Source organism: Echinops telfairi, unplaced genomic scaffold (assembly GCF_000313985.2).
Source record: "Echinops telfairi isolate 266 unplaced genomic scaffold, ASM31398v2 ScPeMD7_11;HRSCAF=52, whole genome shotgun sequence".
Classification (NCBI taxonomy): domain Eukaryota; kingdom Metazoa; phylum Chordata; class Mammalia; order Afrosoricida; family Tenrecidae; genus Echinops; species Echinops telfairi.
Genome location: NW_022103908.1, coordinates 40,915,794 through 40,930,104, shown reverse-complemented (window position 1 = coordinate 40,930,104; position 14,311 = coordinate 40,915,794). Strand labels below are relative to the sequence as shown.

The 14,311-nt window shown below is 48.2% G+C and overlaps 1 protein-coding gene across 1 annotated transcript in view; it reads right to left on the bottom strand.

Moving 5' to 3' along the window:
* Positions 1-2,121: 2,121 nt before the first annotated feature.
* Positions 2,122-14,311, bottom strand: part of MERTK (MER proto-oncogene, tyrosine kinase) — a 123,688-nt gene continuing 111,498 nt past the window's right edge. The window contains exons 16-19 of the mRNA XM_045287095.1: positions 13,342-13,451; positions 12,484-12,643; positions 9,797-9,933; positions 2,122-3,052 (exon numbers count right to left, since the gene is read on the bottom strand). Coding sequence (XP_045143030.1) covers positions 2,539-3,052; positions 9,797-9,933; positions 12,484-12,643; positions 13,342-13,451 — 921 coding nt within the window. The 3' untranslated portion in view covers positions 2,122-2,538. The remainder of the gene's footprint in view (positions 3,053-9,796; positions 9,934-12,483; positions 12,644-13,341; positions 13,452-14,311) is intronic.

Sequence of the window (14,311 nt, the reverse complement as noted above, 5' to 3'; positions counted from 1 at the left end):
CCCTGTGTAGATGTGAGCCAGAAGTTCTCCAAACCTTGGCTTCCTGGCCCATCATCTGGTGATCGCGCCGGTGTCCAGGGCGATTTAAGAATCAAACAGAACAGCTCACAAAAAACTGAAACACCAACCGATAGCAGGCAACTAAGCAAGAGGTACAGTGGTCAGCTCTTCCTTTCGTCTTCATTGTGTGCTAAGCATCAGCATCAATTCACAAAGTCAGAGAAAGGGATAGGGTCCTCACTTCCCTCCTCCATCCCCATTGCCAGCCACTCAAGTGGTACTTTCTCTCAGTCCTAGCCACCTTGAGTTGACCAACTCACAAGCAGGTCTAGACGACGCCATCTTTCAGATCGGTTGCCCTCCCAGCATGTCCCCCAATCCTAGCCATCTGGATCAGTGTTTCCCAAAGTGGGCGAGACTTGGGGGAGGGGTGGGTGTCGGGTAGAACACCTGAGTTGGGGGTTGCCGCAAAAGCAGATACCTATATTTTATCTTGGATTGTAGGCTAAAGTCCAGAAGTTTTTAGTTGGCAAAAGGGCCCTAAGTAATTTTTTTCTGAAAAGGGGGCAGAAGGCCAAATAAGTTTGGGAGTTCATGATGATTTCTGGATCCAAAAAAAAAAAAATCAAATGGAGTCTTACTCTCGGTACATCTGTGGCACAAGACCTATTTAAAGTGGGAAAGAGCAAAGATGTTCACTTTGAAGTCTAAGTGCACTTGACCCCCCTGGCATTCTCATTTGCTTCACATGCATGGGAAAGCTGGACAATGAACACGGAGGATGGGGCGACAGATGCATTCGGATTCTGGTGCTGGAAGAGAATACGGAAAGACATACAGCCAGAGTGCTTCTTAGAAGCACGGGTGACAAAACTTGGTCTCCCAGACTGGGTATGTCATCGGGAGAAACCAGTCCCTGAAAAAGCGATCAGGTGTGGTCAACTGGAGGGTCAATGACAAGGAGGAAGAGCCTCAACAAGAGGGATGGACACGATGACTGCTACAGTGGACTCGAACATAAAGATTGTGAGGAGGGGGCAGGCCTGGGCAGAGCTTCCCATGTTGTGTCGGGTCACTGTGCATTGAAGCTGACTCCATGGCACCTAACAAGAGCCTGGACAGAGCCCACGTGTTGGGAGGACCCCTTCTTTCCAACTGCCAACAGGAAGATGCCAGTCCCTGCTGGCTCTCCCTGCTCTTGAGAATCGGTTAATTTGATGGAATGACCCACAATTCGCAGTATGCACATGATACTTATAACTGCAAATTATTACCACCGGAAAGAATGCGAACAAGACACAGAGGATGAAGTCTGGCATGGATCTCAGCAAGCACCTTCTAGGACCAAAGAGCACTCTTCCCCATGCATGCTCACCAACTCGGGAGTCCTCTGAGCCTTAGGGCTCAGGACTATTATTGACCTCCTAGGTGGCCAAGAGAGATTACATTATGCCTCATTAAGTTTGGCCAACACTGGGTATCCAGGTATTCTTTCTTGGTTTCTCCAGCCCAATTCTTTAGCCTCAGCTGTTAGCATGGCCAGAAAGAGCTGAGAAGAGCCAGGCTGCTTTCTGCAAGGTGATTCAATACCTTATAGATGGCTCTTTACCAAGTGGGGTGTAGCCAGGACCTGAATTCAGGCCAGGACCTGAATTCAGGCAACAGAATTTGTTGCCTCTTCCCTGTCTCACTGCCCCTTCCTGCTTCCCACAAGTTATCCTCCCTGACAGAAAATGCACATCATCCATCAGATATCCTCTTACAGTTTATTTTCAAGCTTTCACTTAGATTGAAAATGTCAGTCTCTTAATATTTCTTCCCCTCATCTTTGGACGCGCTGGAGCGGCTTTTCTGAAAAAGCAATGCCAAGAGGAGTTGGAGAAACGTGCCGAGGGCCAGGCATGAAAAGAACTCCTATGCAAAGACCCCGAGGCCAGGGCCCGCTGTCCACCCACGCCTCCAGTCCGGGGACATGGACTTCCTCCTCCACGTTTCATTAGGCCGGCCGTCATAGCGAAGAACCACTCAGGTTGTCAACTCGAAATACGAAACCAGCCACGATTAGAAGGTGGGTGGTTCACATAGAAACGCTAGGTTTTCCAAAAAAGACCAGAAGCAGAATCAAATAAGGCATTTTATTTTACAAGTATCTTTAAATTTGATAGTCATTTAAAAAAAGTACTTAAACACCAACTTTGACTGTACAAATGTTATTACCCAGGAGCGGCTCCAGAGAGGAGGCTATGTGAGTTTAAATCTGAGGACCTGCAAGGCGAAGTGAAATGAAATTGTCATCTCGTATTAAAATATAGCATCTGTCTCTTTCTATCATATACACACATTTACACATATATATCTATTTTAATAAATACATAGCATGTCTTTTTTCATGATGACTTACTCGACAACATTCATCTGGTGCTTTGGGGCTGTGGGGTTTAATTGGAAAGGGACAGACATACAGAAGTACCAACGTACACAGATCCTTCGAAAGTGGAAGGATTTACCCAGCTGGGGAACATCTTCTCTCTGTTCTCATCACATCACGACATCTGAATCCTCCGAGGCGGTGTCAGCAAACAGAAGTTCGTCCGGTGAGGTGCCCCCCAAGGGGAGCGTGCTAGAATGGGACCAGCTGGCCCTGTTCCTTCTCAGCTTGTCTTCCACTAAAACCCCATCCTTTCCAGGTGTCACCCTGGCGGGGCCGGCAGAAGCCGGCTCTTCCCATTCCTCGCTCCCCGCGTTCAGGATATACCTCCCCTCCTGCGGGGTGGTCTCATGAACTTCTGCCGTGACCACGCTGACGGCAGATCGGGAACTGCACGAAGCGATGATGGAGTCAGGATCGATGTTCAGGTCCAGTTGAGCAAAGGCAGGGCCCTCTGCCAGGCCCTCGCAGCTCCCGGGCAACTGGGTGTTGATGTAAATGACGCCTGCTTCGTCGTGAACATCAGGCAGACTTTCCAAGAGCTTCTCCAGCTGCAGCCTCAGCACCGAAAAGGTCGGGCGGTCCAAAGGATCCGCTCTCCAGCAGGTGTACATGATTTCGTACCTATAAGTACAAGCGAGTGAGTTATTGCCTGGGACACCCACTTCCCTTCGAGGCACACAACCCTTTGCTCCGAATGAATCTTGATTTTTTTAATTGCCTCTCAATTGTATTACTTCTACTTTGGGGACGTTCTCTCTGTGGCCTGGGGTTTGTTGAACGTTTGTAGGTTTCCCATGGATGTTTGACAAGAACGCAAAGTTGGCTTCCAGGCGTGTGAGAAAGACAGCTCCCTTTGACAAGAGGTATTTATGTGACTTTATTTGATATCACAGGTGGGCAATTTGTTGCCAATGGGACCCTCAGTCTGTTTTTGTCAATAAAATTGTATTGGCACGCAGCTATACTTTTCATTTATATGTATTGATCATGTTTGCTTTGGCTGCAATGGTCGGGTTGAATAGTTGCTACAGAGACTCGACGTCTCACAAAGCCCCGTGTATCAACTATTTGGCTCTTTACAGAATGAGTTTGATGACCCCTGCTCTATCTTTCCTATCAAAGTGGGCTGTCATCAGGTGGGAGATCTCAGTTAGAAGGGCCAGAGGGCTAAGAGAGAGAGGAACAGCTGGGGGGCCCTTCCTATGTGAGGTGTTTGGTGTATAGCATCCCATCTCATCTGGCCTTTGTAATACTAAAGGAGCGGGGTCAGAGATGGAACAGAAGATGCCAAGCCCACATGGGTAACAGGGAGCCTGGGGACCTGGCTCTGGCGGGACAATGCCCCGGCCTCAAGACCCCCTGCTGTGTGTCCAGAGGGGACTGCTCTCACCTGGGGTGTCGTCACCCTTGGTGTGTAATATCCTGGGAAAGCTCTTAAGTGAACAGTGAAGTAGGGAGACATCGCTGAAGTGGGAACCACTAGGCTGAGATGAAGGCTGTGTTATATCAGCATTTCATGATCTTGTCCTGTTAGGAGTCGCTGGTATGCATGCCACTGGATCAGAATGAGGCCCATGTTAAAATAATCTGACACACACAGTGGCTCACTGGCATCTGATATTCATAAATGCTCTCCTTGATCCCCAATTGCCTCCTGTGGATCATTCGGCTAATTCTACAAGGGCACGGCCCTTCCTTCACCCACCGGGGGCTGATCTCATTTTGTGTAGGCTCACAATCAGCTCACTTACAGCAGCACCTGCACACGTTTCCAGGAGTCAAGAGACTCACAGAGTGTGATGTGTCAGAAGAGACTGGTCACAGACACCCGGCTCCCAGAGGGTGGTGGGGTGGGTAGGGAAAGTGGGGGGTAGAAGCACATTTCTCAGCTGACACCCTGATTTACCCCTGGACTTCAAATCTAGGGACTTTGATTTGAGTCTTCATAAGATGGTCAGTTAGGTTTGACAAATAATTATTGTTTATCTTGTTGAGGTTTCATGGCACAAATCAATTTTCATGATTTTTTTTTTTTTAAATCTCCCCCACAAAGCCTTGACTGTTGGCCGTCTGGGATGAGGTTTGAGAGGATCTGGTCGTAGGGACATTCTTTCTTTTGCTATTACTTCACCAACTTGCTGTGCAATTTATTTTTATTTAGTCTCTTCTCGGTAGAAAGTGTTTAAATATTCTTTTCCCACCCTTCCTATACAAAACAGTAGCAATAGAATGCTGAAATGCACTGTTTACTTGTAATACACGATGAGATAAACACTGCGTTTCCGGCAAATTATGCGTGAGTTAGATGGTTTTGGTAAACAGGGCAACTCTGTCATGAGTCAGTCTCCTATGCTTGCTAGGCGTGCCACGTGGGTTAGAAGCAAAGGAATGCAGCATGCCTCTTAAAGGCGCAGCGAGCACGTGCACTGTGCTCCCATCAAAGGCCTGTTTCACAGTCGTGGACTGAGGAGAATGAGGAGAGGCCCTGGCCTGATGAGTCATGGGGGCACTGGTATATTTAGTGCGTTAAATCTTATAAATGCAAAGAAGATATACGCTTAGTCGTTGCCTGAATAAATGGTCATTTTTGCTTCTCTGGACGCATTTTGCGAACAACGCAGTCATGTACACTTGGTGAGTGTTCCCTCTGCCCACAGCCATCAAGGCCCTGCTTTGTTCCTGGCTCCGGGAATGGCTCAGAGACAGGGCACCACCTCCCTCCGCTGCACTTGTCCCTACAGAGCCAACCCAGGGCGCATGCGCAGCTCTGACAGTCACCTTCCCTCCCTTCCCTCCCTGGGTACTAGCAGCCCCACGGGAGCGGAAGAACAGAACTAGAAGGGAAAGGGGGTGTGAGCGGAGGTCCTCAGAGCAGAGGAGCAGCAGACTCACCACCTGCTGTCGTGACTCAGCGTTCAAGTTCAGTGTGGGCGTGATCGGCTGTATGGAGACTGATGGGTGCTGTTCGGTGGCAGGTGGTCAGGGGCTGACTCACATAGAATGCTGACAGCGGGCAGGTTGGATATGTCCCCGCCATTCAACCCTGCGGCAGCGATGTGTGTACTGGAAGCCGCACGGTGCCATGTTCAGAGCAGAGTGACGTAAAACCAGATCGGGTCCCGTGTGCATGGGGGCGTGGGGAATCAACTGACAGGCTTTAACTGTTCAAGTCAGGTTTATATAATGTCCATTTGATACCAGGGCCCACCCTCACCCATGACCTCTGCTATGGATTGAACTGTGCCCTCCCATGGATTAAAGGTCAGCAGTTTGAAACCACTGAGCCGCTCCTTGGGAGAAAGAAGGGGCTTTCTACTCCCATAAAGAGTCAGTCTTGGAAGCTCACAGAGGGCAGCCCGACCCTGCCCTATCAGGTTGATGGCAGTGAGTGAGTATTCCTTAGCACTGACTTTTAAGAAATGCAGGTGAAACTAAACAAAGGCGTGAGCTGTTCTCAGCCAAGTTTATGCGGGGAGAGAGATCTGTTTTGTTTGAAAGGAAAATGCCTTGTAACTGGCGATGCAGCAGCCTCTTTGGTGGATGCTGCTGGCCAACATGCTGAAGCTAGAGGGGATGGGGATGAAGGATGACTGGCTTTCCCAGGCCCCAAGACCAGTGTGCAGGCCACAGCAGGCTCTTCCAGGTTCTTCACAGTTCTGCCTGCTTCTGCCTGACTTCCCCAGCCTGTGACTACAGCGTTCGCTGACTCGGCTAGTTTACACCTAAAGAAGCTCCATGGACAGCTGACTCAGCATCCCCGAGGTTGGCTCTATGTGAAACATCTGAAACCACAATATGACACAGCTCAGACCTCACAAAGGCCCAAGAGAAATCACTGCACACATTAGCTTCTTTGACACATAGAAGCAGCCAAGAACAAAACAGCTGCAAGACTGCAATGTTTCCTTATTTTAAGAAGCAAACAGGCCATTAACTCTGGCCTTTTAAAAACAACCAGGAAACTCCAGGGGGTTAAGGGCTTCGTTGTTGGTTGGTTGGTTTCTGTTCTTAATTTCATACAATGATAACACTAACATAAGGTGACCAGATTTTAACATTGGTAAAGCTATTGATAGAACTATTGATAGAACTCATATCCTGGCGAAATAGCCACATGGCAGCTGAAAACCGTATACCCTAGCTTGTCGTGCATTCTTTCAAAAAATCGGGAATTTTTAAAACGCTGTGGGATGTGGGAAAAATTGTTAAAAATCGGGACTGTCCTGTCTAAAGCGGGACGTCTGGTCACCTTACACCAACAACAACCTCTGCTAGCATCAAGAAGGGAGAGTCTCAGATCAAAATGGGTGCCTTCTATATGGATGCTACAGCAACATGTGGTAAAGAAATTAGATGGTGCCCAGCTCTCAGATAAAACAGCATCTGCGCTATTAAAGGCTTGTCTCCAAACAAGCAGCCATCGAAGTGAGATGTCAAGTAAGTCCACATGGAAGAAGCACACCATCCTCAGTCACCGAAGAATTGTAAATCATTTAACTCGAAGTTGAAGGAGAGATAAGTATCAGAGCCTAAATTGTGAGAATCTGGTGTGCAGAAGGCTGTGGATGACAGTGAGGGTCCAAGATACAGTTGTGGGAATTGCATAGGAAATAAGCTTTGGGTGATCTCCCTCTATCCATAATTGAGGGACGGGAGGAAAGCGGTAACTAAACAGAGTGCCTTAGAGAGATGAGTAGAGAAGATCAAAAGGATAAACCTGACCTGAACAGTTAACACCTTGTCAGTTGATCCCCTCTCTGATGCATGCTGGAGCTGATCTGGTTTCAACATTGTATTTGTTTGTTTGTTTGTTCACATTAGGGTTTATCGCAGATGTGTTATGTCATCGGGGGTCACCCTCTTGAAGTTGTGTTTTACGCTTTTCAGTGTATGAAGCCAGGATTGATGAACCTATAGGGACAGCCAGTAGAATAAGGGTTTCGAGGTGGGAAGGTACAGTGGTGGTGGAAGTGTAGAAGGGAGACAATGTCAAGGTGGCCAGGAAGGAAAAGAATATTTGGAAACTGACCGTGGTAGCAATTGTACAATACTGCTGGACGTGAATGAACTATGGAATGACTGATCTATGTATTAACTCCCAGTTAAGAGAAAATGAAAATGAAAAACAAAATGGTTGTCTTCCATTTGGCTCAGAAGGGACCTGGGTGGCTGGTGCACAAAGCAGCTCCTGGCTGCTCACCTGTGTGAGGAACCTGGGTGGGGCCCCAGCGAGGGGTCCCTGCATGTGCTCGGCAGCACTAGCACCCAGGCATGACCCTAAATTGTGCCTGCTGCATCTTGTGAAAATGCCCCCTTCCAAGTCAGCCAGCCCTGCTACACAGGGAGAAGACTCACATATCAGGAAGACCAACTCACCCTGCGGGAGGCAGCGTGGACTAGCAACTGTATGTGCCAAGCTGCCTCGGCTCGGAGTCTCTTGCTTTGGTAGACACTGGACTGATTGTTCATGTAACACAAGGTAATGACCACCACGATAAGGTCTGATATGAGAAGCCAACCAGGTTGGAAAAAGAGCTTCCCTGGGGGTGTGGCCTGCCAGCCAGTATATAAATAGATAATTTATATCAAGGATCATTTTTGCTTTGGATTGTGTTTGGATTCATCACCATCAGTCCTTTGATTCTTGAGACATGAGCCAGCAGCTGGCCACCTGACCTGCAGAGTTTAGGATTTGCTGGCTCTTGCAGCTGTGAGCTAGCAGCCTGCTGTCTATACCTGCTGGTTTTTTTCAGTCTGTCTGTCCCTGCAGTCATGTGAACCAGAAGAAGCTTCTACCTAAAGTCCTACCTACAGATTTGTGACCTGTCATCCTCTACAACTGCATGAGCCATTTCCTTGAATTACCTGTCCTTGTGCACACACACACACACACACACACACACACACGCATTTCACTTTGTTTCTCTAGAGTAGCCTAAGACACAGCACCCCAAGAAATTATTTCAGGAAGGGCAGCAAGGTGTTTGAGGGAGATCAATTTGCAATGATGCTATTCACCATGCTGTGGGCACTTACTGTCCATACCCCGCACGGGCTGGGCATTCCTCAGACACTTTCTTGTCTAACCCTCACAGTATCTCTCTAAAGACTCTACAGCTCCGCTTTTCACGTCACATATGGCTGCAGACACCGAGGCACAGAAAGGTCCATTAGGTGCCGTGGCCCAACTACAAGGCAAGTCAGGAGGCCGAGGCCAGCCTGCTCACTCCGAGGTCCTGGCGTCTCCCACACTGCCTGTTCCGAGAGGAGCCTGCCAGGGCGGGAGCTACCCTGCGGTGCTGCGTGGGCTGGAGCTGGCAGCTCTTGCCTGTTTCATGGGCAGTGTTCTGAAATACAAACTTCGGGTCCCGCTTTGTACCCACAGAATCATCACCTTCACGCACAGGGACCTGGAATTGCATGGTCAGATTACCCCGCACCCACAAGTGATTCTAATAACCAGCCTCATCTCGGCCTAGATTTCTCAATTTCCTGTTTGAGGATATCACGGTGATTGGTTTGTGTGACCAGCTACAGTGAACCCTCGCCACTTCGCGCTTCGACTTCCGCGGCTTCACTCTATCGCGGTTTTTGCGTAACAGCACCCACTGCCTACACCCGTTCCTTCAGAGGAAAAAGACGGCGACCCACCTGTAGAGTACATCCCTTAAGTCATTTCATAGGCTATTGATTACAGTATTTGTAAGAACTATGTATAATAATACTGTATGTGAAATATGTAATACTGTAAACTAGTTGCCATAAATAATATAATAAATAATAAATGATAATTGTAACGTCCAAAATGTTTTCCTGTCTTTTCCCTTTTTCGTTTAATAAATTGGGTAATACAAGTGTAATGGTGACTAAAGGGTGTTTTTTCATGTCTTCTATGCTCTAACTACAAAAATATTTGATTTACAAATAAGGAATCCTACTTTGCGGAATTTCATTTATCGGTTCTAGGGCCTAGAACCGATTAACCGCAATAAACAAGGGTTCACTATACTTAGAAAGGGAAGAATGACCACCCAGGGAGGAAGCTGTAGTATTCGAGGCCTTGATGCATTGTCAAGTAAAGGGCTATTTATTTCTTGGACGGACTTGGAGAACTTGAGAGAACTTCAGCACCTCTCTATTAAAATGAGGCCGGGGGATGCAGCTCTCTCTCCCCTGAGAGAGCCCCAGCAGGGCCAGCAGCGAGGTGCTCCCTCCCTCCTGCCCCAGACAAGGTGAGGGGCTGTGATGTATGCACCTTCACTCACCTGCAGCCCTCCCCACCCCGGTCTCTCCCTCCCCACCTCTGGCTGTGCCTCCCAGGCTCCAGAACCACCACCGGCCCCAGCAGAGGCCCCTGGCCCTCACAGTTCATCCAGGCAGTCCTCGGGCTGCTTCAGCCGGTGGCCGTGAAGAAGATAGTCGTACATTTCGTGGTTCTGGACTCCAGGATAGGGAGTCATCCCTCGCGTCACTATTTCCCACATGGTCACGCCAAATGCCCACTGAGAAAAGAAAGCAACAATAAGTTAGGATGCTAGTTTTTCCAGAAAGCCTGAAGGAATAACTTAAAAAAAATTTTTATTTGCCCTCCCTCACTGGGAAAGGTAATTTCCTTAAGGCCTTGTGGATTGCTCACACGTCACCGGGCTGACAACTACATCTGAGATATGCTGCTCTCCCGACCCAGAAATGTGCGTGGTTGAAGTCTCACAGTGTGATAGATCGTTTTTACACGGCCCTGCTTGGCACGGTCATGTTGCGCCCACCAAGTGATTGGGTGAAACAATGCCAACAAAGTGTTTGTGCCCACCAAGGGATTGGGCAGTTCGCTAATGATGCAAGTAAGGTACATGACACCCTTCATGCATGGAAGTTGCAGGAGGGATTGGCCAGTTTTGCCATCCTGGTGAGCTTTAAAATGAGCCATATCAGAGGCAGACTGGTATGTGTGTGTGTGAGGCGGGTGGGGGTGGGGGGTGTCTGCAGAACTTTATTACTACTAAGCAGAAAGGGCTGCGAGTGGATTTAGGAACATAGCACCATCCTTTGAACCTGCGGGGTCCCTGTCCTGAAAACCTCTTAGACCAATGGTTCTCAACCTGTGGGTCTCGCGACCCCTTTGGGGGTCAAATGACCCTTTCACAGGGGTCACCTAAGACCATCGGAAAACTCATATTTCCGATGGGCTTAGGAACCGAGACATGGCTCCTCTATCCGTCTTGAGGCAGGTCTGCCCACATGCAGATACGCCACCTATGAGCACCCAGGGTGAAGACTGTTACCCATGCTCCACCATGCTTCAAGACAAACTTCCATTGATTTGTTATTAGAAATAAGTATTTTGCAATATATAATGACGTTTGTTTTTGTGATGAATTTGTAACAATGAAAATATATCCTGCCTATCAGTTATTTACATGATGATTCATAACAGCAGTAAAATTACAGTTATGAAGTAGCAACCGAAGCAATTTTATGGTTGGGGGTCAGCACAGCAGGAGGAACTGAATTAAAGGGTTGCGGCATTAGGAAGGTTGAGAACCACTGTCCTAGATCAAGGAGTCAGAAAGCTATAGCACCAGGGAGAGTGCAAGACAGCAAGAAGCGGCAGAAGTACAGCGGAGAACCGCCGCAGCAAAACCAGCAGACTGGCAGCAGAGTATGCAGTCGACTCCCTGACCCTTGGAACTAGAGAGCTGAAGAGACAGGAGACTTGCTGGTAGAATACCGTGCATCTGGGCCCTTGGTGGAGAAACTAGGCTTGCGGGCCCACAAGGCTAGAGCTAAGCACCTCTGAGCACTTGATCAGTACTGCTAAAGGACTTTGTGACACTCATCTCTGATGGGCCTGAGCAGTACCCAGCAGCAGAGGGCAAGAGGAGGCTGTTCTGATTGTATCACGAGTTGTTTCTGATCCCGAATAGTAACCTGTTACTTCCCTAATAAACCCCATAATTGTAAGTATTGTCCGAAAGTTCTGGGTGGTCACTACCATGAATTATGGATGCCAACAGAGAAGCAGAAAGTGCCACGGGAGGGATGGCTGGGTCAGAATGAATAAAAAATGCTGGAGAAAGGATGTATGCCTGACCTTCACCTTGCAGCAATCTGCTGCAAGGTTCTCCTTCCTCCTTTGAAGTTTGAGGAGGTCAGACACCCTTGCCACGCCATTTCTAGACATGCCCCATTTTCACTACAGCTGGTCCAGGCATGGTGACAAAGGCAGACACAGCTCCATCTCACATAAATGCCCTGCCCCAACGTTGCTCCGAAGTGATTTCCTTTTCCCAGATGCTGGTCTGGTATACAATCACACAGCACAACACATATAATAGCATCTTGGTTTCAAAAGGCCTCTGGGTGAAGCCACCCCATTGAATGTGAATCTAAACTATCTTCATTGCGGGCCATAAGTCCCCATAGTGAGGTAAAGAAAGTGGGACTCAAGGAAGGGCCCATGCAAAGCCCAGTGCTTCCGAATGCCAGGAGGCTTGGTCAGGGTCTAGGAACCCGGACAGCACAGGGGTTAAGCACTTGACTGCCAGCTGGAAGGCGGGTGGCTTCAGCTCACCAGGGACTCTGCAGGAGAAAGATCTAAGCATCTGCTTCTTCTTAGAAACCCTATGGGGCAGTTCTACTCTGTCACACGGCCATTATGAGTTGGAAGTGATTTGAGGAGCCATGGGGTTGGGTTTTGTTAGTTTGAGCGTTCCACTCGCATTAACGTACCTGGGTCTGGCTGGTGCAAGGGCCCGAAGCTGCCAACTGACAGGATGGAGGTTGGCGTGCACCCACAGGTCCAGAGGCGCCTTGCAAGACAGGCCTCTGACCATGAGAAGCACACAGTCTACACTGATACACATGGCTCACCAAGAGTCAGCTTGGACTTGACAGCAACCGGTTTTGTTGTTGTCCTTGTTTTGTAAGCAACAAAGAGGCGGATTGAGCATGATCCCCAGTTGATTAAAGATGAAAAAGTCTTGGGACACCACCTCCAGTCATTTCTTTTTCATTGGGGGGGAGGGGAAAGCAAAGCAAACCCGTGTACGTACCACGTCACTTTTGCTTGTGTAGACTCGATCGGCAAGGCTCTCTATGGCGATCCATTTCACAGGCATCTTGGCGATGCGCCCTTGGCGGTAGTAATCACCACTGTAAATCTTCTTGGAGAGGCCAAAGTCTGCCACACACACCGTCATGTCGTCCCGCAACCTACAGAGGGCGGGTTCATGTCCTCAAACACCCCAGAGACCAAGAGCACCTGTCGGTTTTAGAGGCAGTCGAAAACCTTCCTAATAAGGGATTGCAAGAAGAAATGGAAGGGCCTGGAGGTGGGGACACGGATGCATGCCTGCTCCCAACACTGACTCAGCTTCACAGGGGGATGCCCTATGTCCTGGGAAGCCCCACTCCTGGGCCAACTGCCACTTGGCCCTTCTACATGGAGGGGAGGGGCATTTTAATAATTCTCTCTTCTGTCAACAAACTTATAAATAATGATAAAAAAAGAAAAGAAAATCCCTTCTGAGTGTGAGTGTGTGTTTTTTAATCAGAGGGGAGGGCTACGGGTGAGGCTGGGAGGAATTAGAGGGCAAATCCATTGTCGTATCTCCAAACCAAAGAAAAACAAACAACGATACATTTAAAGAACACGTCCTCTTCTTCCTAAGGCAAACTTGGAAACTAGAATAAGGTGACCAGACATCCTGCTTTTGGCGGGAGAGTCCAGATTTTTTAACAATTTTTCCTGCATCCTACGGCGTTTTAAAAAAGTCCCGATTTTTGGAAAGAATGCACAACAAGCTAGGGTATATGGTTTTCGGTTGCCATGTGGCTATTTTGCCAGGATATGAGTTTTATCACTGGTGTCCTGCTTTTGTCTTGCTTTACCAATGTTAAAATCTGGTTACCTTAAACTAGAACTATCTATTGATTTTGAAGACTGCCAGCAGGCTCTTGAATGGCTCCCTGGAAGCGGGCTGAAGAAGCGGGGGGACCTAACATCCGAAGTTGTTGCACCCTATGTGCATGCATTTACAGGTTGAGTATTAAGGTAGCAGATGGACTTTGGCCCTCTATTCAAGTACTCCCTCAATGCAAGAACACGTTCTATGAACCTGGCATTCCATGATGCTCACTTTCCCAACACCATCGCTGAAGACAAACTGGGTACATAAGCAAATGTGGTATAGAAAGCTGATGGTGCCTGGTTATCAAAAGATATAGCATCTGGGGTCTTAAAGGCTTGAAGATAAACAGGCAGCCATTTAGCTGAGAAGCAACAAAGCCCTCATGGAAGAAGCACACCAGCCTGTGTGATCACGAGGTGTCAATGGGATCAGGTATCAGGCATCAAAGAACAAAAACCAAATCATTGTGAATGAGGGGGAGTATTGAATGCAGACCCACAGCCCATCTGTAGGCAACTGGACATTCCCTTACAGAAGGGTCTCAGGGAAGAGACGAGCCAGTCAGGGTGCAGTATAGCACAGATGCAACATAAAACTTTCCTCTAGTTCAGTGGTTCACAACCTTCCTAGTGCCGTGACCCTTTAATACAGTTCCTCAGGTTGTGGTGACCCCCAACCATAAAATTATTTTCATTGCTACTTCATAACTATAATTTTGCTACTATTATGAGTTGGGCAACCCCTGGGAAAGGGTCATTCGACCCCAAAGGGGTCTCAACTCATAGGTTGAGAAATACTGCTCTAGTTCTTTAATGCTTACTTCCCCCCACTATCATGATCCCAGTTCTACCTTACAAATCTAGCTAGACCAGATGATGTACACTGGTACAGATAAGAGCTGGAAACACAGGGAATCCAGGACAGATAAGCCCCTCAGGACCAGTAGTGAGAGTAGCGATACTAGGAGGGA